This window comes from Juglans regia, chromosome 7 (assembly GCF_001411555.2).
Source record: "Juglans regia cultivar Chandler chromosome 7, Walnut 2.0, whole genome shotgun sequence".
Classification (NCBI taxonomy): domain Eukaryota; kingdom Viridiplantae; phylum Streptophyta; class Magnoliopsida; order Fagales; family Juglandaceae; genus Juglans; species Juglans regia.
The window spans coordinates 40,858,714-40,886,454 of record NC_049907.1 but is presented as its reverse complement, the minus strand read 5'-3'; the positions used below and the strand labels follow the sequence as shown (position 1 = coordinate 40,886,454).

Sequence of the window (27,741 nt, the reverse complement as noted above, 5' to 3'; positions counted from 1 at the left end):
TATTTAATTTCTTTAATTATTAATTTATTTTATTTTATCATATTTTTATCTATCATATGTTAATTAGTAATCTTATTCTAATTAAATTATGTTAATTTGTAATCATATTTAGAGCAGAAATCTGTCGTTCGCCAACATCTTCATCAATGGGCACCGCCTCACAAATTTCTCTCTCATCGTCTTCAGAGAGCTTTGCAGTCAAAGAACCAATGTTGTTATCCAGGTTCTTAATTTTAGTTGTACCTGCACCATCTCAACAAGAACATCTTTTTTTTTTTTTCTCAACAAGATAGATTCATTCATAAATAAAAGCTGTTCTTACAAGATTAAGACAAATTAAAACTAAAACTGTACATCATCAATTATTGTAACAAGAACATCTATTACTATATATAAAAATGAAATCATATAATTTCAACGTTTCATTCTATTCATAAAAGTATGTATTCTATCCATTAAATTTGAAGTATTATATTTATGAAGTAGTAAATATTTTAAAAGTAATGTTTTATTATGAACCATTATAATTTTTAAGTTTCATTTCCTTTATTATATATAAAGATATAAACCGATTCAAGACTTCACTCAAAAGTACTAATTTAATATTTATATTATTTTGTATTTTAAGCGGAGTGATATGACTCCGACGTGGCATTCTATCCATAAAAGTAGGCATTCTGCTAATTAAACTTGAAGTGTTATGTTTATGAAACAATAATCATTTTAAAAGAAATATTTTATTATGAACTGTTGTAACTTTTAAGTTTTATTTATTTTCTTACATATAAATATATAAATAGATTTAAGTCTATACTCAACTATACTATTTCAATTTTTATATTGTTTCTTCAAATAGACTGCCCTCTAAACTGCTTCGAATTTTATCTCCATTATAAAACTTGATCTCTCTATTATTAGTTTCTCTCCATCTTACACAACAATCTGTGTATTGTGCGGGTTATAGGCTCGATTTAATGATGTAAAAATCATCCATTTCAGCAAGAATCTCTTAACCTGTTTAAAAGCCATATTTATTAATCAAATTCAAGAGAATGTTATATATAGGTACAGGCTGAGAAAGAATGTGGTTTCTCCCTCATAAAAAAAAATTAGGAACAGAGATACGTCACAGTACTGGATGCATGGTGATTGGGATTTCAGTTTGCAGCACAAGAAGATATGATCCAGTACTGTTAAGTTAAACCAAACAAGCAGAGATTAAGATTGTGTTTGGATGTTGAAGTGAGTTGAGTTGAGTTGAGTTGAGATGATAAAATATTGTTAGAATATTATTTTTTAATATTATTATTATTTTGAAATTTAAAAAAGTTGAATTGTTTATTATATTTTATATTGAAATTTAAAAAAGTTGTAATGATAAGTTGAGATGAGTTGAGATGCAAACTCACCCTTAGCAATCCTGTATTTATATTATGCATGAGAAAGATGGAAATTTTATATTAAAGAGAGGGCTAGAAATTATTACCGGGGATTGGGATAATGTCTTTGCCCTGATGGAGAAGCCATGCCAAAGCTAGTTGAGGAGTAGTGCAGGCATGCTTTTCTGCCAGACTGGCAAGCTTGCTGTAAAGAATCTTGTTCTTCTCAAAATTCTCCCCACTGAACCTTGGAAACATGGGCTGTGAATGGAACATGAATAGGATACAACGGTTTGGATAGTAAGTTAAGATAAAAATTAAAATTAAAATAAAATAAAATTAAAATATTAATTTTTAATATTATTATAATTTTATAATTTAAAAAAGTTGAATTATTTATTATATTTTATGTAAAAACTTGAAAAAATTATAGAGATGAAATAAAATGAGATAAAACACTTTTCATATATATCCAAACAGAGGCAAACATTTGATATTGGGTGGCTCTACAACTACCGTTGTGGGCTCCCGCTAGTATATTTTGGATTTTTTTTTATTGCTTTTTTTCATATGTATTTTTTTAATACTTTTTAATATATTTTTTTAAAAAAATTACAACATCAATAAAAAATACTTTTTTAATTACTAAGTAAAAAATAAATAAAAAATAAAAAATCCTAGCGAGAAGAGCAGCAATTAATTAAAATGTAGAAATTTATTATCGCATATTAAAAAGAAAAATTATATTTATCATTCTCACACCACACACCACATATTATTTTTTATTTTTTTTCTTAAATCAAATGTGTGGTGTATGAATGATGAGTAAAAGAACTCAATTAGTTTAAGAGGAATAAAACTAAAAAAATTTAAATAAAATAAAAATAAGTGTAGTGTATTAGTATGTGCAGTAATGAAGGGAATCGAGATGATGAGTAATAAAACTCTATTAAAAATAGGTCCTGCTAGAGTCACCAAGGATTCCTATCGATAAGTATAAAATGCACTTTTTATTTTGTATTTTTTTAAGTATTTTTTAAAATCTTTTTAAATATTTAAAAGAAAAAAAATTACAAACTCATTTAAAAATATTTTCTTGATAATAAAGTAAAAAAATATAATAAAATATGAATTGGCAACTTTTATAGTGCTGCATCCTCGATGGATGCAATATTTTTCATTACGTTTGGATATTGAGATGTGTTGAATTGAATTGTGAATAATAGTATTTTTTAAATCTTATTAAGATGAGTTTAACTTTTTTAGATTGAGATAAATTTAATTTTTTTATAAAAAGTTAAAATGTAAATTTCATCAATAATTAGTTTATGTTTAAGATGATTTGAGATGAATCTAGTCTAAATATTTATCCTATATATGCATCAGTAACGTTAACATATATACCAGTACACTTCCAGTGGGCAAGGGCTCAAGAACTGCCTTCCCACCAAAGAAACCACGACCAAGAGGGCTGTATGCAACTATTCCAATACCCAGCTTCTTAAGCTCACCCACCTTCCATTAATTAAATTTAACAAAGCAGACAAGATCGAATTAATAAATTGAATCAGTAAATAATATAATATTAGAATAATATAAATTGTAGCTAATAATTCATTTTGTAAAACTAATTTAATTACTGTATCCTCGATTGGCACTGTAACGTCAATGCGATGTGGGTAGTAGATATCGATATAGTCCACCTGAAGCCTCTTAAGACTGGCTTCACAGCATTCTCTTACGTATTCTGGGCTGCCCCTTACCCCATATTGCCCTCCAACTTCACCACTCCAAATTTTGTAGCCACTTGAATTTTTTCTCGAGGAAGCTGTTTTAAGGCCTGAAATTGCACATATATACATACATACATAATGACAATTGAGTACGTATTCTAATTAAAATCCAATATTGCATGATATTTCATATATACATGCATGCATGCAAAAGATCGATGCAGGTCCGCCACAATAATGCAAAAATGATAATATTTTTGTTTTTTTCTACACTATATATAATATTAATTAATTTAGGTTCGAACTTCGAAAAGCATATTAAGCAGTACGTAGTGTACCTTGCCAACCATGATTTCATTATCAAAATTATGGTCATACAGATCTGCTGTATCAAAGAAGGTGATGCCCCTATCGAATGCTTCCTGAATAACTGCACCTCCAGCCTCGTGAGAAAGAGGAGCGTTGTACAGTGCCGATTGTCCAACGCATCCAAATCCCAATCTAGAAACCTGTGCAGCGCACAGAGAATATTAAGATTGTGTTTGGATGTTAGAGTGAGTTGAGTTGAGATGATAAAATATTATTAGAATATTATTTTTTAATACTATTATTATTTTAAGATTTGAAAAAGTTGAATTGTTTATTATATTTTGTATTGAGATTTAAAAAAATTGTAATGATAAGTTGAGATGAGTTGAGATTAGTTTAAAATCCAAACGAAACCTAATTAATCCCATCAAGACAAAATTAAACTTTCTGCTGCATGGAATTTGCCTTGTAGTTCTTCGACATATATGGAATTCGATCAATAATTCCAATTCCTATATATATGTATATCTAAAACTATCCCAACAAGACACTCATGTTATGATCACACGATCATCAAAGAAGAGTTTAATGATTTAATCTCGATCTCTGTCATTTTTATTTAGAAATAACATATATAAAAAGAAAAATATTATTTGGATTTTGTATTTTAAATTCTAATTTCTCGTTTAAGAAATTAATTTTATTGAAAATGTATCGTATTGGTCAAAATTATTGACATAATAAAATTTAAAATAAAAAGTAATATTAATTTAAAAAGAAAATACGGAGGGGGTCATGAGAACAAAACGATATAAAAATAATTAAAAATGACGTACCTCCAATCCTTGGCTGCCCAGTTTAACTCTTGGGATATCGATCTGGGTCATATGGCGATTCTCCACCATAATTCTCAAAGGAGCAGTGCTCGATAAGGCGGCCGTGAAGGTGACCATTCTATATCCCAAGTATAGTAGCTAGCCTTCGTACCCTGCCAAATACCCAAAAAAAAAAGATATTCTCCTGCAAATACGCTAATTATCCACTATTTTTTTTTTTTTTGGGATGCCGGGGTCCCAAAGTCAGAGTCTTATAGTCGATGACGATGATGCATTGATGATCTCTTTCCCGACACTCGCTGATCATATTTTCAACTCCAACAACTGTGCTGTGCAGGGAATGAGAGGGAAGGGCCGGGGGTCACTACACAGAGTATTGGCCTCTGGAATTAATTAGACACCATTATTACTATCATTATTAACGAGTCGATGCATGCATGATTGAGATTTGGGTGCACCCGTAGATACCCCTTCCCGTGGGCGGCCGTTGCCTACTTTCTGGCTTTTATTGACCAAATAATGGGACGGTCGTTAATAATAGAGGGATGACGGACCCAATGACCCATATTAATTTTATCATCTCTCATCGTTCTAAACAGTCACCTGACCAACTTGCAGAAATATGAATGACTGATGAAACTAAAATACTTTTGTGTCTGGATCGGCCCGCTGTGGCGGCTCAAGATCAGTTGGCTGCGATGAAGATAATTGAATTCTACCAATTAAGACCTTGCCCTCAAGGTTGGTTTCTATGACCAAAAGTACTCAAAAGGGAACGAGCTTAGTGTTGGGAAAAATCAACACAGCGGAAGGGATAAAAGCGGTAATAAAAGAGTACACTCATGCATTCAGTGACACTAAGAATTTAACGTGATTCGACAACTGCCTACATCCACAGAAAAGAGCTTCACTAATAAATAGTGGAACACAAGAAAATATTACAGAAGAGGAGGATTACACTCCACTCAACTCAACTCTCTTCTTTTCTTTCAGAGCTCTCTCGGCTCTCTCTCTCTTTTCTTTTCTCTTTGGGTATGTATCTGAAGCTCTCGCATGGAGCTTCAATTTATAGGCGATGATCAGTATCATCTATATGTATGAATGCATTTATTGTTGCATTCAATAGGTAGTTGGGCGTTGAGGGTTGAGAAGCAAGCAGCCATTGTGGACTGCTTGCTTGGCCAGGGATTTCAACAATTCTCCCCCTCCATGCCCATTTACCTATATGCTATCCATCCCAGCTATGTCTCTGCATAGCTCAAGCTTCTTACTTGTAACCACCTTCGTCAGCATGTCCGCTGGATTCTCTTTCGTATGGATCTTCACAAGCTTCAACAGTTGTTGTTCCATCGCTTCGCGTATCCAATGATAGCGGATGTCAATATGCTTGGTGCAGGAGTGGTACATTGAATTCTTGCTCAAGTTTAGAGCACTTTGACTATCACAATGTACCTTGTAGTCTTCTTGACTAACTCCTAGTTCTTGGAGAAAACGTTTCATCCACAACATCTCTTTTCCAGCTTCCGCTGCGGTAATGTACTCTGCCTCCGTTGTGGATAAAGCAACACACTTTTGCAACTTGGACTGCCAAGAGACAGCTCCTCCTGCAAAGGTGAAGAGAAATCCTGAAGTAGATTTCCTGCTATCCAGATCTCCTGCCATATCTGAATCTGTATAGCCTTCCAAAACTGGTTTAGCTCCCCCAAAACACAAGCACATTTTTGATGTACCTTTCAGGTACCTGAGAATCCACTTGACTGCTTCCCAATGATCCTTTCCTGGATTTGAAAGGAATCTGCTCACCATGCCTACAGCATGAGCAATATCTGGTCTAGTACAAACTATTGCATACATCAGGTTTCCTACTGCTGAAGAGTAGGGGACTGCTTCCATTTCTTCAGTCTCTTTCTTTGAAGAAGGACACGAGCTCTTGCTTAACTTGAAGTGGTTTGCAAGTGGAGTTTTGACTGGCTTAGCATCTCCCATGTTGAAACGTCTAATGACCTGTTCAACATATTTTTGTTGTGATAGCCACACCCTTTTGACTTTCCTATCACGAACAATCTTTATGCCCAAAATTTGTTGTGCTGGGCCTAAGTCCTTCATGTCAAAGGACTTGGATAGTTCCTTCTTTAGTTTGTTAATCATGGACCTATCCTCACCAACGATTAACATATCATCAACGTAAAGAAGGAGTATGACAAACTTGTCATTCTGGAACCTTCGAACATAGACACATTGATCTGCAACAAGTCTCTTGTAACCATGACTCATCATGAATGAGTCGAACTTCTTGTACCATTGCCTCGGCGCTTGCTTGAGGCCATAGAGACTCTTCTTCAGCTTGCAGACTAAGTGATCTTTCCCTGGAGCTTCAAACCCTTCTGGTTGCTCCATATAGATCTCCTCCTCCAAATCTCCATGGAGAAAGGCTGTCTTCACATCCATCTGTCCGAGTTCCAAATTCAAGCTGGCTACCAATCCAAGTATGACTCGGATCGACATCATTTTCACCACCGGAGAAAATATCTCGTCAAAGTCGATTCCCTTTTTCTGCTGGAATCATTTGACAACCAATCTGGCCTTGTGCTTCATCAGCTTTCCTTGGCCATCTTTCTTCAGCTTGAACACCAATTTGTTCTTTAGGGCTTTCTTTCCTTCCGGAAGTTTCACCAACTCATAGGTATGATTTTTCTGCAAAGAACACATCTCTTCTTGCATTGCCTGCACCCATAGGCTTCTATCAGCATGAGTTTGAACTTCCTGGAAGCTCTCAGGCTCCCCCTCATCAGTAAGCAGAATATAGTCTGATTCCGGATATCTCCTTGACGGAATCAGTATGCGGCCTCTTGCCGATCTTCTTGGTTCATCAACCAAAGGAGGTTCATCACCATCTAACTCTTGTGGTGGTACACCAGCTACTGGTGGAGAGGATTCTTGCTCCCCCTGCTCGACACCCTGAGCTTCTTCTTCTGCTTCTGGATCTCGATCCTGCATATTCTCATTATCTGTGGCGGACTGTAATGGTGCAGGATTTGGAGTATCGGAACTAAGCTCTCTTGATTAAGCTTCAGTTCCTATGTTCTGGTTTTCATGGAACACAACGTCCCTACTTCTGACAATTCTCTTTGTCACTGGATCCCATAACTTGTATCCGAATTCTTCATCTTCATATCCAACAAAGATACATGGAGTTGACTTGACATCGAGTTTCTGTCTCAGCTCCTTGGATACGTGTGCAAAGGCTTTGCACCCAAACACTCTCAGGTGAGAGTAAGAGACATCTTTTCCAGACCAAACCTTCTCAGGAATTTCAAATTCCAGTGGTGCAGAAGGTGATCTGTTGATCAGGTAACAGGCAGCTAGAACAGCTTCACCCCAAAATGGCTTTGGTAACTTGGCCATACTGAGCATGCATCTTGTTCTTTCAATGATGGTCCGATTCATTCTTTCGGCTACACCATTGTGCTGAGGGGTATATGGGACCGTCTTCTCATGTCGAATACCGCGATCAGCGCAGTATGCAGCGAACCTTTTGGAGACATATTCTCCTCCATTGTCCGTTCGCAGGCACTTCAACTTCTTTCCCGTCTCTCTTTCCACTAGGGTGTGGAAATTCTTGAAGTGCTCGAAGACCTGATCCTTTGACTTCAAAACATATACCCAAACCTTTCGTGAAACATCATCAATGAATGTCACGAAATATCTGTTACCTCCCAATGACTCTTCTTCCATGGGACCACATACATCAGAGTGTACCAGACTCAACAACTCTGATCTTCTCTTCATAGAGGATTTAAACGAGACTCTGCATTGTTTGCCAAACAAACAGTACTCACAAGGGTTTAACGCTGTTCCTTTGGCAACTTTGATGAGTGCCTTCTTCGCAAGCGTATCCAACCCTTTCTCACCCATGTGTCCGAGTCTCTTGTGCCACAGATTCGGTGATGCCTCGTCTTCCACTGCATTGAGGCTTTCAGAACCGATCTTCACATGGGTCTTGTACAATGTACCGCAAATATGTCCTCGGGCGACAACCATGGCACCTTGTGACAGCTTCCAAGTGCCTTTGCTGAAGTAGCTGTCATAGCCCTGTCGATCAAGGGCTGTCCCGGAAATCAGGTTGAGCCAAAGGTCAGGAATGTGTCGAACATCTTTCAACACCATGGTGCAACCAACGTTGGTTTTTATCTGCACTTCGCCAACTCCCACGATCTTCGAGGAACTGGCATTCCCCATCCTTACCGTACCAAAGTCTCCTGCTTTGTACGTAGTGAAAAATTCACTATGGGAAGTGGCATGATATGATGCTGCTGTGTCTACCACCCACTCAACATCATGGCTTGCAACGTGCAGACACGTCTCGTCACTGGTGGAGAGTATTGTCACATCTCTCGAAAGAGTGACAAGGGTTTCACCATCTTCTTTCTTCAGCTTACTGCTTTGACCTTGCTCCCTTAAAAACTTGCAGCAGTGTTTCCTCATGTGGCCTTCTTTGCCACAGTGGTAACATTTCATGTTACCCGTCTGCTGGTTCCTACTACTGCTGGACCTTCCACGTGGTTGAGACTTACCTCTGTTTCTGCCTCCACTTCTCCCTCTATCATTATCTTGAGGCCTTTCTCTACTCTCGGTGACAAGGACATGAGTTTGATTCATGCTTGTCTCTTTTCGTCTGGCCTCCTCATTAAACAGGGCATCCTTAACCATCGTCATGGTAAGTTTGCCATTTGGAGTAGAGTTACTTAGGGAGACCACCAGCGTTTCCCAACTGTCTGGTAACGAACTGAGAAGTAGCAAGGCTTGTTCTTCATCGCCAAGATTCAAGTTGACGGACCCGAGCTGGTTAACTAGGTTTTGAAACTCGCTAGTATGCTCGGCAACAGAAGTATCGCTTTTCAACTTCAAGTTAACAAGCCGTCTCATCAAGAGGGCCTTGTTTCGAGCAGTTTTAGCCTGATACATATCCTCTAACTTTTTCCAGAGGTTATATGCATCCGTCTCCTGGGCCACGTGGTGAAAAACATTATGGTCAATCCATTGTCTAATCTGACCAATAGTCTTCTTGTGCATCTTTCTCCACACTTGATCTGTAACTTCATCTGGCTTCTTTCCTTCATCTTCCAAAGGGTCAAACAGATCTTTACAGTTCAAGAGATCCTCCATTCGAGGTCTCCAAAAACTGTAGTTTGAGGCAGTCAGCTTTATCATGGCGCCTGATGCTGAATCCTCCATGGATTTAGACTGTTCTAAATACAAAATGTAAGTACATGATCTTTGAGGTGGAATATCACAAAACGGACAGCACCGTTGTGTCCAGAACGTCTGATTTTGTTGGAAACGAGTCTTGTTTCGTCAAAATCGGACTCAGATAGCACAAGGAATGAGCAAAAAAACCAAAACAGGAACTCTGTCGCGCGTGCAGGGCGTGGCGCGAACAAAACGCGTAGGCGCGTGTACCTCACGCGCAGGAACTCCTCTGGTGCGCGTGGAACGCGTAGGCGCGTGTAACTCACGCGCTTATAGATACGTCAGGGGCGTGAACTTCACGCGCAAGGTCTTCCCTGGAGCGCGTGTGGCGCGTGTATGAGCGTGGGGCTCACGCGCTCGTACTCTTCTGGGCGCGTGGGACGCGTGTCGAGAGTGGGTCTCACTCTCCGATCTTCAAACGGCGCGTGAAGGAGCGTGCGGCCTCCTTTCGGCTTCTGGTTTTCACCGCTTTTCTTGTCTCGATGAGACGAACAGAGTGGTATGCTCAAATTTGAAAACTGAGCTACGCACTAAAATCGAGTTTTCTGTAAAAAATCCATTCCAACAAATGCTCTGATACCACTTGTTGGGAAAAATCAACACAGCGGAAGGGATAAAAGTGGTAATAAAAGAGTACACTCATGCATTCAGTGACACCAAGAATTTAACGTGGTTCGGCAACTGCCTACATCCACAGAAAAGAGCTTCACTAATAAATAGTGGAACACAAGAAAATATTACAGAAGAGGAGGATCACACTCCACTCAACTCAACTCTCTTCTTTTCTTTCAGAGCTCTCTCGGCTCTCTCTCTTTTCTTTTCTCTTTGGGTATGTATCTGAAGCTCTCGCATGGAGCTTCAATTTATAGGCGAGGATCAGTATCGTCTATATGTATGAATGCATTTATTGTTGCATTCAATAGGTAGTTGGGCGTTGAGGGTTGAGAAGCAAGCAGCCATTGTGGACTGCTTGCTTGGACAGGGATTTCAACACTTAGCTTGTGAAGATTTCGCAAGTAGTACTAAGTAACAGTCTCAAATAAATTACAAGTTATATGTTGATCCTTCTTAAAAAAGTGGGTTCTACTAGAAAAAATATAGTATACTTTTTTATACTTTTTCTTGTGGGATCTAATTTTTTACAAGTGAACTGCCCATAACTTAATTATTTAAAACTTGTACAGATCATTTTTCTAAGAGATTAGTTTATTAATGATACGAAGAAGCTTCTTAAAAATTTCCGCGAATGCAAATTGCAATATTGTTTGTGATAGTGTGCTCAAGGAAGCAAACATTGTAGCCCATTTATTCGCAAATTAAAAATGCAATATCATTCTCATCGTAAAAAAATAAAAACAAAAAAATTATTTCAAATTATTGTCTGAACTTGAGAATCTTTAAGTATAATAGATATAGACATATATAGTGAGCTATTATTATTTATTGTTATTCTTACAAATATTTTGTGCAGCATTAAATGAAAAATAAATAATATTGTAAGCTCTATTTTATATGTTTTGCTTTCTTCTACTTTTTTTTTATTACTGAAACAAAGTACTTCATAATTCATATAATCAAGCATTACAAGATTCAAGGACATTTACATAGACATCTCAAGAGTAGCATACTACCTAACAATATCAGGAATGGAATGCCACCACAATCTGGTATCCTCCTCCACATGTTTACAACATATAGCCAAAGTATCATGTGCTACAGAATATGCTTTGCAGGGGTATAACAAAATTCGACAGCTTGAAAACCCATAGATAAAGTACTGATCCTAATATCAGCAAATAAATCCTCTGCATCACAGCCTTCAACATATTAACTATGGATTGTGAATCGACCTCAATTATGAGTCTTGGAAAACCCATATGAGAAATAAATTGCAAACCCCTTAAAATAGCAAGAGCTTCAATTGTTTCAACAAAACACACTCCTTGTACTACATTACACACAATCATGAAAACAAAACTATAATGATCTCGTAGAACAGCACTCACACCTAATTTATTCAACTCAGAAAACAGTGCTCCAATTATATTTAATTTGACGCTATCAAGTAGCTAGTGGATGTTGCCATCAAAGACATCTATCTCTAGTTTTGGTAAATAATAAGAATGTACCTTATGATAACTTTGAAGCAGATGCAATCCATTCTGTAAAGCAACATCTGGAGTAATGTGTTGATGTTGGAAAACTACCAAGTTCCTTCTATATACCATGTTGAGAAATAAGGAAAACAGAGTGAAGGCAAGGTGTTTGAGAAAATGCTCAAATCACAGCAGACTCAAAAACTATTTCAAGTTCTCATTTTTTCTATATCTTCTCGTGCACAGCATTACATATTTTTATATGAGTTAGTCTACATACAGTCTCCAAAATGGAAACTGTTCATGCAAGCTAATACAGTTATGTTTAAAAAAAATTTAAATTACAATAATATCATTTTTAAAATGATGTTTTTTCCCTTTTACTCACATTCATCAATGAGATTGCACACGCATTCCCCCACTCAAGATTGTAAATAGAAATTTTCTTTTTATACCCACAGTACATAACAACCTCAGTATGCTAACCGCTCTAGTGTTGACAGTTGTACAAGAATCTAAATTCTGTTATGAGACTACATTCTATAATATTGCACTTTATTCTTCCTGAATGTTCTGGTTGTTGCTTGATTCCTTCCTGGCTCTGTATTGTGGCAATGCAATGGGCTTAGTTGCCTTAATACCCTCCTGTGATTCAAGCGGCATGGAGGTGAGTGTGAGGCTTGAACGTAATAGAAGAAATCTCGTAGATGAAAGGGGCTTGGTCAAAATATCTAGAATTTGATTCTTGCTGGAGATGAAGAAGACTTGGAGTGTCTTAGCTGTTACTCGATCACGAACAAAGTGATAATCAAGCTTCACGTGCTTGGTGCGAGCATGTAGCACTGGATTTAAAGACAAATAAGTTGTTCCTAAGTTGTCACACCGCAAAGTAGGAGAGTCAGTGAGAAAAATACCTAGTTCTTTTATTAAGGATTGTAATCAAATAAGTTCACACGTGGTGTTAACCACTAATTTGTACTCGGATTTAGTAGAGGACCGAGTAGTTGTGGCTTGCTTCTTAGGAAATAAGATGAGTCCTGAAATATACATAGAAGCCTCTAGTAGACTTGCGATCATTTGGGCATCCAGCCTAGTCAATATCGGAGAAAGCTGAGAGTTTGAAGGATGAAGAAGCTAAGAAACATAAACCAAGGTGTTAAGTATTTCTGAGATACCTAAGAATTCATTTCACAGTCTGCCAGTGAGGAAGTCTAGGGCAGTGCATGTACTGACAAACCTTGTTAACAGCAAAGGAAATGTCTAGTCTAGTGCAGGCTAAGTATTGAAGACTTCCTACAATGCTTTGGTATAACTGTGGATCCTCAAAAGTGCATCCATCAAGAGCAATCAATTTGACAGAAGAGGACATTGGTGTAAAGACAGGTTTAATGTTGTGCATATTTGTGCGAAATAAAAGGTCAGCTATGTATTTGGACTAAGAAAAAAACAAACCATCAGATAACCGTGTAACTTCAATTCCTAGAAAATAATGTAACGTGCCCAAATCTTTAACAGGGAAAAAATTACTCAAAGCAGGTATAAAATCAGAGATAAAAACATGATTCAAATTTGTGACGATGATATCGTCAACATAGATTAATATGAAAATAAAATCAGAAGAGCTATGAAATATAAACAACGAGGAATCTGATCGAAAACATGAAAACCAAGGGAAAGTAATTTGTTAGTCAATTTAGCAAACCAGGCACAAGGGGCCTGTTTTAATCCATTAATCGAATTCCTTAACTTACAGACATGTGATGGATAATCCGAATTGATGAATCCAGGTGGTTGTCTCATGAAGATGGCTTCCTCGAGGTCCTCGTGTAAGAACGTGTTTTGGACATTGAGCTGGTGAAAGGGTCATTTAGAGGTGATAGCGATGGAAAGAAGAACAGTGACTGGTTTTATCACAAGACTGAAGGTTTCGATAAAATTGAGGCCAGGTTGCTGATGGAAACCCTTGGCCACCAGCTGTGCCATACGGCGTTCAAGGGTCCCATAAGCTCGCCTTTTGGTCTTCAAGATCCATTTCGAACCCAGAATGTTGAGATTAGGCAAGGAAGGAACCAGATCTCAGGTCTGATTTTGAAGGAGAGCTCGAAACTCCTCATTCATGGCAGAGCACCATTCGAGATATTTTGATGCTTTAGTGAATGAGATAGGTTCCTCATGAATAGAAGATGACACTGAGGAAGTGTTTGAGATGAGGTAGTGAGAGAAAGGGACAGTTTGTTGGACGGCCACATGATGGTGCCATCGGTGCGAAGGGGAGGATATGTGATATTGGACCAAGTGCGGATGGTCATGGGGTGGTGGGATATAGTGGAAGAAGGTGACTAAGTAGTTGGGATTATGGGCGGCGGTAAAGGAACTGAAGGATGTGGAAGAGAAAATGTCTTAAATGTAGATGATGACCTAGGGCTTCTAGGAGGTGAGGGAGTAGGCTGAGTTTGAGTGGGTGTTAGGGAGGAATCAAGAGAGTGAGATGGCCAGTGGGCCTAACTGGTAAGGGAAGAAGAGGACCTGAGTCTGATTAGATTAAGTGAGACTGAATATGGACGGGCCGAGAGATGGGTTATGTTGGTTCAAGGCCAGAGGGGCCAGGCAGTGCAGTGGGCTGAGATTCAAATGGGAAGACCGATTCATTAAAAACTACATCTCTTGAGATGTAGGTCCGGCCCGAGGGCAGGTGAAGACATAGATAACCCTTGTGATTGTAGCCCACGAAGGAGCACAGTTTGGACCAGAGATCTAAGTTGTGTTTGTTGAATGGCCTTAAATTGGGCCAACATGCTGATCCAAAGACTTGTAGGAATTTATAATCGAGAGGGTGACCTATTAATATTTCATAAGGGGATTTATGTTCCAGTAAAGGGGTGGGCATGCGATTGATTAGAAAACTAGTCGTTTGAAAGACTTCAACCCAGTAAGTTTAAGGCATGGATGCATGAGATAATAGAGAAATGTCAGTTTCTACTATGTGACAGTGGTGTCGCTCAGCACTCTCATTTTGTTGATGGGAGTAAGGATGCGTAATACGATGAGTAATGTCACTGGATTTAAAAATAGCAATAAGGGGACGAAATTTCCCTCCACATGGTTTGAATGGAAACCATATTTTTTGAGAAAGTGTTGCTGACAAATTTAAAAAATGCAATAATAATGGTGGAGACATTGGATTTGGTTTGCATGAGAAATAACCAGATAAATTTAGAAAAGTCATCTATAATAGATAAGTAATAACGACAAGCATTAGTGGAGAGAACCAGGGCTGGGCCCCATACATCCAAAAAAAGAAGTGCAAAAGGCCCACTGGACTGAGAGGATGAATGAGGGTGGGGCAAGGCATGGGCCTTGGCAGGGGAGAATGCTAGACACATAGAAAGCCCATGATGAGAGTTGGTGGGCAACTGGAACCTATGAAGAATAAGAAAAGTTATTCAAGAGGAAGGGTGGCCAAGCCTTTGATGCTAATGTTGAACGGAGGTTTGGGTGCCAATACAGACTTGTGGAGAGTGAGAAGATGCAGGTGAAGAGACAATGAAGGTCAATGGCAGCACGTAGAGTCCATCCTTAACGAGGCCTTGCAAAAGCACCACCTGAGAACGCAAGTCCTTCACAAGAAAAAATTGAGAGTGAAATACAAAATAGACACCATTATCAATACATAATTGTCGAACAGAGAGCAAGTTTCTAGTAATTAATGGAACATGAAGGAGTTTATGCAAGAGGAAGTTGCCAGAAGGGGAATTGATTTGGGCAGATTTGACATGTTGAATGGGTAAGGAAGACCCATCTCCAATGCTAACAGTGTCGGACCCCTGATATGTCGCAAAGTCCAGATTGAGAAAGGAAAGATCTGGGGTGAAGTGATGTGTTGATGCGGTGTTCGGAAACCAACTAGAGGACGATTGTTGATGAGGAGGAAAAGCTGTGAAGTTTGCGAAGAAGGAAGATGGAGGAGGAGCCTGGTACGAGTGGTTGAAACGATGGTAGCAAGTGATGGCCGTGTGGCCTGATTTTTGACAAACTTGACAAACAGGGTGCAAATCAGATCGATTTGTGAAGTAATTCACAGACTGACCACCACCCCGACTTCCATTGAAACCAGTACGTCCCACTCCTCGACCGTGATGTCCACACCAAAAATTAGAATTGCAACCTCAATGTGGAGATCCTAACAATGAAGTAGCTCAGACCGTGCTGTGTGCTACAAGTGATGAACCCGAAAATAAAGATTGAGTTTGATGAGCTATACGAGATTCATGATTAAGAATGAAGCTGTAGATTTGGTGGGGTGAGAGAGGTTCAGGCTGAGTGGTGAGGGCAGTGACAAGGGACTCATAATCAGTCTCAAGGCCAGCAAGAAGATAGATAGAGAACTCTTGGCCGTAAGAGTATGATCAATAGCACTCAAGAAAGAAGATAGTGCTTTGGCTTTGTTATAATAGTCTAAAATGGACTCGGATCCTTTTTTGAGTGTAGTAAGTTAATATTGATTGTGAACCACATGAGTTGAGGACTGGGCTTGGAAAAGAGTTTGCAGGGTTGTCCACATTTCATGGGATGTATTACAGTTTAAGACTTGACCAAGAACAAAGTCAGATAGGGAGGAGTTGATAGCATAAATAATTAACTGGTCTTAGAGAATCCATTTGGTATGGGCAGGGTTTGGAGAGCCATTGATGAAAGCAATGGGGATGGGTATGGAGCCATCAACATACCCAAAGAGTTGATGACCTTTGAGGAAAGACACAATTTGAGCCTTCTAGAGGAGAAAATTATCGATGGGGAGCTTAATAGTGACTAGGTGAGATGCGGAGTTGATGATGGAGGGAATGATGGAAGGGGCAGAAGATTTTTGTGGGGACTCCATGGGAATGATGAACTGACGGGGGTCTTAAGCTCTAGATACCATGTTGAGAAATAAGGAAAACAGAGTGAAGGCAAGGTGTTTGAGAAAATGATAAAATCATAGCAGACTCAAAAACTATTTCAGGTTGTCATTTTTTCCATATCTTCTCGTGCACACCATTACATATTTTTATACCCACAGTACATAACAACCTTAGTATGCTAACCACTCTAGTGTTGACAGTTGTACAAGAATCTAAATTTTGTTATGAGATTACATTATAGAATATTGCATTTTATTCTTCTTGAATATTCCGGTTGTTGCTTGATTCCTTCGTGGCTCTGTATTGTGGCAGTGCAATGGGCTTAGTTGCCTTAATATACCACAAACTCCAAGTAATAGTGAAAAACTTACAACATCCAGATTGTCATTTAAGCAGCAAATGACAAAGAAAAACACCAATATTTGCATAGAATGGAAGTCTGAAAAAACTTTTCCAAATTTCCACACAAAATATAATAAACAATTCAACTTTTTCAAATCTCAAAATAATAATAATATTATAATAATATTTTATTTTATTATTCACAAACCATCCCAACTCATTTCAATTCATATCTGAATCCAAATGAGTTATTTATCAAAATACTTAATTAGAGTCAATTAATATCTAAATACTTAATTAGGAGTCAATGATCAAAATAGCTAATGTGGTTTGTTTTTTTGAATATATTGACCTCTAAACTTTGTTTCTTTGCAATCAGGTATTGTTGCAGCTTAGAGCTAACTTTGGTGTGATTTGGATTATAATGCGTGGGAAGAACAATGCCATAATGGCCGTTCTTAGGTTGCTTGAGTCATATTATTTGGATTTATAAATAAGTTTTAGATGAGTTTAATAAAATTTTATTAAAATTTTATTTTTTAATATTATTATTATTTAAGATTTAAAAAAATTGAATTCTTTATTATATTTTATGTGAGAATTTAAAAAAAATTATAATAATAAAATAAGATGAGTTGAGTTGAAATGAGATGAATTTTTAATCTAAACCAATGCTTATTCAACGCTTGTCATATTTATAGATGGACCCAAAAAAATCTTATAAAAAAAATAAAAAATCTTCACAACCTCCTAACACTCCACACTCCACATTATTTTTAATTTTTATTATTTTTTTCTTTTATCAAATATTTATTATATGAATAATGAATAAAAAATTTAAAATAATTTAAAAAGAATAAACTGAAAAAAAATTTAAAAAAAATATTAAAAATTTAAAAAAATATGAAATATAGAGTGTTGTAAAGATTGTGTAGCAAAACTCTAAAAAAACTTGTCCATGTCTTATACTTGGAAATGTAAATGTAAAAAACAATAAAATAAATATTATTTAAATATACCGCACACCATACCCGTAATATAATTTAAAATATTTATTTCAGGGTTGAGAAGTACAAAATAAGTGCGACTATGAAAACGGTACCGTATCGACGTCAAAACGCCCAGTTTATGATAGAGAACAAAACCATCTCGAGTGCTCTCTCCTTCGACACTAGCTTCCCAAATCTCAGAAAAAACAAAAAAGAAAAATCCGCAGAAACAAAATGGAGAGGCAGAGGCAGAGACAGAAAAGCGTGAAGATCTGCTTGTTAATGGTTCTTCTGGTGCTTTTCAACTTCCTTGGAAGAATCTCATCGCTCTCGGTGACTGTAAACGACGTTGAATGCGTCTATGAGTACGTCCTCTACGAGGGCGACAACGTCTCTGGAAACTTCGTGGTGGTCGATCACGACATCTTCTGGAGCTCTGATCATCCCGGAATAGATTTTACTGTGAGTTTTGTTTTTTTAATATACATATATATATAATTTCATCTCTCAGTGCCGGGATATTGTTAGGGCTTATCTTCTTTGCTTATTTGTTGATTGATTGTTTCGTTGTGGTTTATTTCTTAATTGTTTGTTTGAACAAAATATATTCCATTTATTTAAAAAAGAAAAAGTTTATAAACGCTGGCTTTGTTTGATTGAGGAGAAAGATATACGCTATGTTCATGTTTTTCTTAAAATTCGAACCCATCTAGAAAATTTTATGTAGGTGTATTAGCCATTAGGCACAATTCAGTGGAGGTATCTTTCTTTTAGAAATATAAAATTTCGATTTATATATTTTGGTTTGATTTGTTGCTAAGAGTACCTAATGATGACGGTAATTCGCTTGTGAATTTATTTGTAATGTTGACCCGGGTGGGTAAGTGTTCGGCTTGGGTTTAGCTCTAGAGTCAGACATACTGGTTGGATTCAGGACTAGGAGTTTCCCTGGATTACCTGATCACGATTCCGTCAAGTGGCAGCCTGTCTCCGGGATCCCTGGGGAGGGTCTGAAGGACCCTGCCCTGGTGACTTCAACGTCATTATAAAAGTTGTGATTTTGGTCTGAAGCTTTGGTTTAGATGCATTACTCTGGATCTTATACTCACGCCATCTTTTCCTTAAATCCAAGATAAACGTGCATATTTTTAATCTCGAGACTGAAAAAACAATGAATACAACTTGATCGTGGAATCATGCTTGGCTCACTTGTAAATAAATAAGCTAATGAGAAAATAGAAAGGGAGGAAAAATAGAAATAGTTCTAATCATAACCCAAGTAGGATAGAAACAAAGTTCTCTTTTGTATATTTGCTGTGTACTTGGGTTACACCTATTTACTTGCTCTAATAAAGTTTATACTACTTATTATGAAAAAAAGTTAGAAACAAAGATGAGAAGCAAAGTGGTCACATAAATGATGAAAAACATGTGAACGGGAAATAGCGCCTAAGAACCTCAGGTCCTAGTTTCTGACTTTGCATCTTGCACTTGGAGCAAATATCATGAGAAATGACCTTGGGTGCATTTTCATTTGTAACAAGTTGGATTCTTGTCCTGGAATTATTTGAGGAAGAGTTACATCATATATGTAACCTTTTTATCTAAGGCCTCCAAGAGGCCCCTTGAAATGTGTGTGACGAAAGCTTTTGACTGATACATAACTTGGAAACCATTTTCTATCTATCTCACATAAGAATGATTGCTATTTACAAGTATCAGCTATTCAAATAAACTGTTTGAATTTTCTAAGATTTTTGTCTTTAGTTTCGAGTTAGTTGTTTATACATCATAAGAATGGGGTTTTGTACAGGTGACGTCTCCTGCTGGTAATGAGGTGAAAACCTTGAAGGGAACATCCGGTGACAAGTTTGAATTCAAGGCCCCACGAAGTGGAATGTACAAATTCTGTTTTCATAATCCTTACTCAACGCCAGAGACTGTTTCTTTCTACATACATGTTGGTCATATTCCTAATGAGCATGACCTGGCTAAAGACGGTCAGTTAAAGTATCTATCAATATGTTGTTATTGGTGGATTCTGATATTCTTTTCATCAACATGTATTCAAATCTACATTGTTACACCGTTGGTAACCCAATCAACGTGTTGCTGATATGTGCTCCGTATCTGTTTTATGCTCTCTACCTTTCTAACTTTAGATTGTGGCTTTTTCAGAACATTTGAACCCACTAAATGTCAAAATTGCTGAGCTGAGAGAGGCATTGGAGTCTGTTACAGCAGAGCAGAAGTACTTGAAAGCACGTGATTCTCGGCATCGTCGCAGTAAGTATTATTTTCCATGAATTGAAATGACAATCATAATTTGACTTAAGTATGCCACTATGTAGTTTTCTCGCAATTCCATATATATGCCTGATTCCTGGACAAATTTTTACATAGGAATTTCCCACATGCAAGATGTATGTGTATCTGTTTTATGCAAAACAAAAACCTATTGTAAGCCTTTGGATAAGCCCCATGGGTTTAGTTTAGCGTAGTGAAAAAGAAAAGGTAGCTTGAGTTTCTCAATAGGAAAAGCACGCACCACATACCTAGGAAATTGAGATTGGGATCCAGTTGGTCCAGCGGAAGCAATGGCTAGGGCGTGGACTGTATGTAGGCTGTGAAAAAAATCGTTTTGATACAAGGTTAAGAAAATTACATTTTTACAACCTCAAACTACCACCTCATTTGTATTGGATTAATGCCCTTCTTTGATCAATATAACTTGTTAACAAAGGAACCACTTATCCATTAGTTAGAATAGTTGGTCATCTTCCTTACTGCTGCTGGATATATCTACTCCTCGTACTGATTACTGACCACTCTGTGCTCCTGCCTTAGCAAATGAGAGCACAAGAAAGCGCGTTGTATTCTACACTGTTGGTGAATACATCATGCTGGCCGTTGCAAGCGCTTTGCAAGTCATCTATATACGGCAGCTGTTCAGCAAATCAGTGGCATACAACCGAGTTTGAGCCGTGGGATATGTTAATGTCTGCTTAGCTTAGTATCACGGTGAGGCTTATAGTTGAGCTCCTTTTCTGTTTCTTGGTATTAATATGTGTTGGGTTTATATTAGTAACTTATCGCTTCTCAACTACAATGTGACTTTTAATTTCCCTCTCAATTTATAGGACGGTAGTTTAATTAGCTAAGTAGCTATTTTCATTTTATAATTGTAAGTGATGCCCTTCAATAAGAACGAAAAAACGGAAATTTAATTATTTAACGTTTTGTTAAATAAACACTCTTCAACTTTTGTTAAAAGCCATTTACATTGCCGCTGAGAATTATTCGAAACATTCCAACCTATCAAAAAAAATAATAATATTCGAAACATTCCAATTTTAACAGTTCTCCGATGATAAAGACTAGGAATGCAGAGGGAGAATTGAAAATTTCCCACAAGATAACTGAGAGAGAGAGAGCGACCACATGTCCAGAACTTACAAATTTATTTAAGTGATGTTTGGATAATGAGTTGAGATGAGAGTTGAGATGAAAGTTAAAAGTTAAAAGTTGAATAAAATATTGTTAGAATATTATTTTTTAATATTATTATTGTTTTGAGATTTGAAAAAGTTGAATTGCTTAATGTATTTTGTGTGAGAATTTAAAAAAGTTATAATAATTAGATGAGTTGAAACTATCTTTGTATCCAAACCTAGCTATAAAATTCCTTTTTTGGCCTATAATTTCTTGAGAAAATATATTTGCAATCGTGAATTATACAATTGTTGTGTAATCGCTTTGAAAAAATGAATAAAATATGAGATTCACAAGAAAAATGTTAATTTTTTAATAGTAGATTTTACTTTTTTTCATAGCGATTATGGGGTGTTTATGTATTTCACAGTTGTATTTAAAATTATTATAATTTTATTCTAATTGTGAGAGCGGGGACCACTGCCACTTGCCACAACAGCTTCCTTTAATTGATTTATTAATTTGAAAAATGATAAACGTAGTCGGGCTGCGTAGACGCGGGGGAGCCATGGCTGATGTGGAAACTCTCCCTTCGTCTTCCAAGATCTTCCCTCCCACGAAGCTACTCTGCCTCTCCATTTGCTACGCCTGGCCCACATATCACAGATTCACATGTGATTATTCAATTGGATTTATACCTTGGATGAACCCGTTTCGTATAGACGAAAACAACGGTAGAATCGGAGAAGAATGAATTAAGAGAAATTCTTTAGCCAAACCGATATAGAGAAAATAAAAAGGAAAAAAAGTAGAGCTTTTCTAGATTATTCTTGATTGTTTGAAAGTAGACTATATTTTATTTTCAATGATAAAGGTAGTGAGTCGCTTATGCTAGTTATGTTGCAGTCGTTGAACGAATATGGAACTAAAGGCCAAAGAGAGAATAAAAGACCAAAGAGAAAGAGAGAGAAAGGAGCGGGGCAATAATGGTGTTCTACTGGTGAATGGTTGTTCAAACAAAGACCAGAACCCACGAAGACGAAGACGAGACTCACAAAGACCAGAATACACGAAGACGAAGACGAGACCCACGAAGATCACCAAAATGCTCTTTTGAAGTTCATCTACCCACATCGAGAGACCCCTCCCTTCGAAGATGAAGAGCTCTGCACTCTTTTCATCTGTAACTTTTTTCTTTCAGATTCTTTTTTTATTTTATTTTTGTCTATTTTTCCTTTTTTTATTTTTATTTTTATTTTAAGTGGTAGGTTGACATGGCAACGACTTCCCTGCAATTGCAACTACCGACTGTACGTAGAATAACTGTATTAATTTTAATTGGATAGGCTCTTTAATGAACTTGTAATGATGAAGGCCACAAGACTGTCCTTCTTTTTTCCATTTTTTTTTTCGGTCAACCATCGCATTTGGATTACGGTTGTCTCGGAGTATAACACATTAAAATTTGCAATCATGAACTATGAAACATCGCTTCAAACCCAAAATAATTTGTTTATGTTTTGTTGTTAAGGATAAAAGAAAAAAGCTATCTACAGTCATCGTGCGTAACCGCTGGGAAGTCGATGCCCACGTAGAAAATGGAACGGCACCATTTCAATCAAATGGAAAACGATCCATTTTGTCCCTCCCCTTCACCTTCCCACGAACACTCCCTCCCTTCAAAGACTACTCTTCCCATAAACAACACTACCTCCCTTTGAAGACCACGAACAAACCCTCCTCCCTTCTTCTTTTGAGATCTTCCCTCCCTAGAAGCTGCTCCTGCCTCTCCGCAAGTCTTTAGCTAACCACCTAACGTTTTGTTAGCAATTTAGTATTATAATATCCAATAGATCTGGACTTCATCTCAATCTTTGTAACTCTCAAAATTTCATGTTTTTAAGATATTATTATTTGCAAATTTAAGGTCCCTTCAGCAAAACTCATCTGGCATTTGTGCCGTTGAGCTCTTGCATTATGAGGCCTTAATGCTTTTTCTACTCTCAAGTTCAACAACCAAAAACCATATTATATGGGTAGACTTCAGATGAATCCTAAGTATAATGGTTTTTGTTTGAAGCTACCCACTGGCCATTGTGTTTTTAATTGTTTGTAAATTTAAACCCCATGTTTCCCCTATCGGGTGGGCTGAGAAAAGAATACTTTAGACATCTCGTATATTCCTTAATAGGCGATAGAAATTATACTTCATTTTTGTGGTTAGCTAAACAGGCCATGTCATATCCTCTCACTTTTTTACATTTGTAGAAGTTAGAGTTTGAGGAAGTTAGTCCAAAACTTCTTTCATATCCTAGTTTTTTTTTTGTGGAGAAATGCTTCAACGTACCAGAAATTCTTGGTTGTGCTCTAGTTTGCTACTCACTCGAAGAAGAAAAATCTCGCATTTTCCTTTCTTTTCAGTATTTTTCTTCCTTTGATTTTTCCTTTTCTTCTATTTATTTTTTTTCTTCCACGATAAGTTCTCCATATACAACTGGTTACCTACCGTTTGCACATGCTACTTATACGTAGTAGAGTTGTTAGAAGAAAAATAATTTTATCTATAATTATAAAATGCATAAACGTCGTATAATAATTTTAAAAAAGAGAAAAATTTATTATTAAAAAATTAAATATTTATTATATAAATTTTATATTATATTATTTTTTTTAAAATAATTATCTAACAGTTGCACAATTTCCTAAATATCTTCTCTTACAAGAAAGGGCAGTCCCGGAAATCGAAGTTTCCTGGTTCAACGAATCCTATTTAACTGCCTACTCATTATCTGTCTATCTCATACTCGTTAATAATAGTCGTTTTCCATCTCTCTCTCCCTCTCTCCATTCGATCGACGATCAAGAAAGAAGACAATGCTGGCAGTTTTTGACAAATCGGTGGCGAAGAGCCCGGAGGCCCTGCAGAGCCCTCACTCGGGCACCCTCTCGGCTCTGAAAGATGGAGTTCTGGTCCACCACTTCAGCTCTGTGCACCCTGGCTCCATCACTGTCGACTTCGGCTCTGCGGGCCTCGTGGCATGCTCGCTCGACAAACAGAACCCCCTCCTCCCCAGGTACAACGACATGATATAAGATTTCTTAACGTCCACCACAGCACATAAAAAAAAAACCCAAAAAATATACGTAAAATATTCATTTTCTTGTTCTTCTTTTTCATGCGGATTTGATCCCATTTTATGTATGGGCTGGTCTTGGGCTTGTGCCATTGTGGGATGTTTGCTTTGAGAGAAATGATGGGAAAAGAAAAGGAAGCTTGGGATTTCGACAGAGCATCTGAAGTTTATTTGTTGATTGATTTTATTATTATTATTATTATTATTATTATTATTATTATCTTTTCTTTTCTTTTTTGTCTCTTGGGTTCCTTATGTTTCTGGGGACCAAGAGCTTGTTAATTTTATTTATTTATTTTATATGGGGTCCTTGTACTTTTCAAAGGAAATATGGCTCATATGTGTTGTGCAAGTGACAATTATATTTTTCATGGTTATGCGTAATATCTTAGAGCTTTGATTTGCAGATTTTCTTTTTTTCCTCCCAATACATACATTTGTGGACTGAATTCTGAATATCATTGCGTTAGTTCATAATCTTGGTGTCCTCTTGTTAGCTCTTCTAATTTAATAGCGCGAGTTTCCGGCTGCAAGTGCTAATGCTTAGTTTGGTATCTGAGAAATATTAGGAAATAAAGACAATCATTAAGAGTTTGCGTAGGATTATCTGTTTTTAAATCTTATGTCTTTGAGGGTTTGTAAGGTTTTCTTGGAAAATGGGGGCCTTCCCGCCTTCGCCATGACCAAGGAATTCAAACTCTCGTTTGATCAGTGGTTTCTGTCATCCTAGTTATTCAATCAAGTTTCGTACCTGAAATTGTAATTCTTTTGTGAGTTTTATATTCTTAGGTTATGTCGATTTTACAATAGCGTGTAACCCAAATACAAATACCTTATTTTGTCTTTAGTTTCTTTCTATCGGCTGTGGTATATAAGACAAGACTGGTTCAACTTGTTGTCTAGATCACTTTTACTGTCGAAATATGCTGGCAATTCTTTGGACGTTTGGATGTCCCGTGAAATAAAATTATTCTATTGATTTTCTTCATCGCATTTGAATGAAAAAACATTTACTTTCTAGGGACTTTTTAACTTTTTCTCATTGGGGATTGATTATTCTATTTGTGTGAATATCATTATTCAATTTGTAAGATTTTCTCTGAATCCCATATTTATGCATTGGTCTCATTGATTTGTTTTGTAATTTTGTTATACATTCTAAAACCCTGAGTTTTGTCTTTAGATCCTATGGAGAAGACAAATGATAATTTATGCTGGACGGCTATTGCTCTTATTTTTCGGTGTTATTTTTATCTGCTTATATCTTTTTATTTTTCATTAATGATGATCTATTTTTGTTGGCACTTCAAATTAACTGTCGATATTCCACATTTTTTTCTGTTAGATTGTTTGCCGTAGTGGACAACATTTTCTGCTTGTTTCAAGGCCACATTGAAAATTTTGTCCTGCTTAAGCAACAATATGGGTTGAACAAAACAGCAAACGAGGCTGTCATTGTTATAGAAGCGTACAGAACTCTGAGAGACCGTGGTCCTTATCCTGCTGATCAGGTTGTGAGAGGTATCCAAGGGAAGTTTGCGTTTATTGTCTATGACAGCACCTCTAGAGCCACATTTATTGCCGCTGTGAGTATATCTTTCTTCCTTTACTTTTATGATTCTGTATTATGAACCCCTTATAAATATAATCTCTCTGTACTGATCATTATTGGCTTTACTTGAGCTAATTCTGGTTTCCTCTTTCCCAGGATGCCGATGGAAGTGTTCCCTTCTTCTGGGGTACTGATTCTGAAGGTTGTCATCTTGTTCTTTCGGATGATGATGAAATTTTGAAGAAAGGCTGTGGGAAATCTTTTGCACCATTTCCTAAAGGTATATAATCATGTACAAGTATCCATAGCCATTTTAGAAAAAATGGATGCCTATGTTGGGGAATTTCTTTGCAATTCTTTTTAACTTTTCTTAATGAACCAGATGACAAGTATTGGAATAAAATTCAAGAGACAAAAAACTTGTGGGCTTTGAAATGTGTGTTTAAGCTGATTTAGTACCACAATATAACAAACACCGGGATGTGGGTGATTTTCAAATTTCTGTAAAAAGACAAGCATTTTTATCTTCTTACGTGTTCTGTTGGTTCTCTATTTTACCTTCCTCATTCCTTATCTACCTTAAAATTTGGTTCTTGCTTCCTGTTTCTTTTTTCTGTGCTAATTAGCTTGAACTTTTGGTCACTACACTTTTCTCTAGAAAGTTCAATAATTAGCATAACTATTGCTAATTACGCTGTTTCTTCTGCTATCCAAAGGATGCTTTTTCACGACCTCTGGAGGCTTGAGGAGTTTTGAACACCCCCTTAATGAAGTGAAGCCAGTGCCAAGGGTAGACGGTTCAGGCCAGGTGTGTGGTGCAAATTTCTCGGTGGACAGAGAGTCTAAAAGGGAATCTGTTGGCATTCCCAGAGTCGGAAGTGCTGCCAACTGGTCCTCAAATTTTTGATCCTGAATATCATTTCCTTCTTGTGGTAAGGCTGGTGCTATTAGTGGGCCTTCCCATGCATTGGATCTTTTCCTTATCTTCTCCTCTTATCCTGAATGAGCTCAATGTCTCAAAGGATGCTTAGCTTTGAATTGTTGTTAGTACTTTCAGAACTAAGACATGATTTTATGCCGCAATACACGTTGCCTATGTCAGAACAAAGGCATTTCTATTCAATTCTGATATATGGTAGATTTCGTTTTGATAAATTTCTCTCTTTTAATTAAAGTTGGCTACATCATAACAATAGTAGCTGCTCGTGAACATGTGATTTGTTTCCTGTTCAGGCAGCCATCATTGAGGTAAAATAATGGAGACCCCGGAATTATAATATGTGCTGCTATCGTATTGAACAACATTCCATGAACCTATGTCATATATTTAAATACATCTCAATTGGACCAACAAAATACTATTATTCATATATCAACTCAGATAATCTAACATCACCTCAACATTTAAATGCAGCCTAAGAATTTGATTTATTGATGCGAGGTCGATATTTACTGGATCAAATCTTCATTCTAGTGGTTTGAATTAGGCAAGATAGGCTCAAATACATAGATTAGAGATTTTGGTGGCCACTCCACTGGTTGGAGATAAAGTTATCAATTCCAATGACCTAAAAATTGTTTCTCAATTTCATTATTCATTTCCAGAACCATACTGCATTTCCAGACCCAAACTGACTGTTAATTATGTCATGCTTTTGGGGACTTTAGTCCATTGTTTTCATTTAAAAAAAAGCCCTACCATAAGTTTTTTCATCATTAAAATGAAGTCGGATGGAGGGTTTATATATTCTTATTAATTCTCAGATATTTTATTTCCAAACATCATTC

General features: G+C 36.9%; 2 protein-coding genes and 1 pseudogene across 2 annotated transcripts; 2 read left to right on the top strand and 1 right to left on the bottom strand.

Moving 5' to 3' along the window:
- Nucleotides 1-91: 91 nt before the first annotated feature.
- On the bottom strand, nt 92-4,308 carry LOC108989447 (annotated as a pseudogene).
- A 13,643-nt stretch (nt 4,309-17,951) lies between these two features.
- LOC108989493 (transmembrane emp24 domain-containing protein p24beta3-like) lies at nt 17,952-21,070 on the top strand. Its single transcript, XM_018963119.2, has 4 exons — nt 17,952-18,297; nt 19,649-19,835; nt 20,014-20,121; nt 20,683-21,070. The coding sequence occupies exons 1-4, from the start codon at nt 18,070-18,072 to the stop codon at nt 20,814-20,816; spliced, it is 657 nt and encodes a 218-aa protein (XP_018818664.1). The 5' UTR covers nt 17,952-18,069; the 3' UTR covers nt 20,817-21,070.
- A 2,997-nt stretch (nt 21,071-24,067) lies between these two features.
- On the top strand, nt 24,068-27,082 carry LOC108989433 (stem-specific protein TSJT1-like). Its single transcript, XM_018963034.2, has 4 exons — nt 24,068-24,341; nt 25,747-25,987; nt 26,110-26,233; nt 26,670-27,082. Exons 1-4 carry the CDS (start codon nt 24,142-24,144, stop codon nt 26,858-26,860), a joined length of 756 nt encoding a protein of 251 aa, XP_018818579.1. The 5' UTR covers nt 24,068-24,141; the 3' UTR covers nt 26,861-27,082.
- The last annotated feature ends 659 nt before the right edge of the window (nt 27,083-27,741 follow it).

Coding starts and splice junctions, on each gene's coding strand:
- LOC108989493 (XM_018963119.2), top strand. CDS start 18,070: ATGGAGAGGCAGAGGCAGAGACAGAAAAGCGTGAAGATCTGCTTGTTA. Junction 18,298..19,648: donor ATCCCGGAATAGATTTTACT/GTGAGTTTTGTT, acceptor GGTTTTGTACAG/GTGACGTCTCCTGCTGGTAA. Junction 19,836..20,013: donor GCATGACCTGGCTAAAGACG/GTCAGTTAAAGT, acceptor TGGCTTTTTCAG/AACATTTGAACCCACTAAAT.
- LOC108989433 (XM_018963034.2), top strand. CDS start 24,142: ATGCTGGCAGTTTTTGACAAATCGGTGGCGAAGAGCCCGGAGGCCCTG. Junction 25,988..26,109: donor GAGCCACATTTATTGCCGCT/GTGAGTATATCT, acceptor CCTCTTTCCCAG/GATGCCGATGGAAGTGTTCC. Junction 26,234..26,669: donor TTTTGCACCATTTCCTAAAG/GTATATAATCAT, acceptor TGCTATCCAAAG/GATGCTTTTTCACGACCTCT.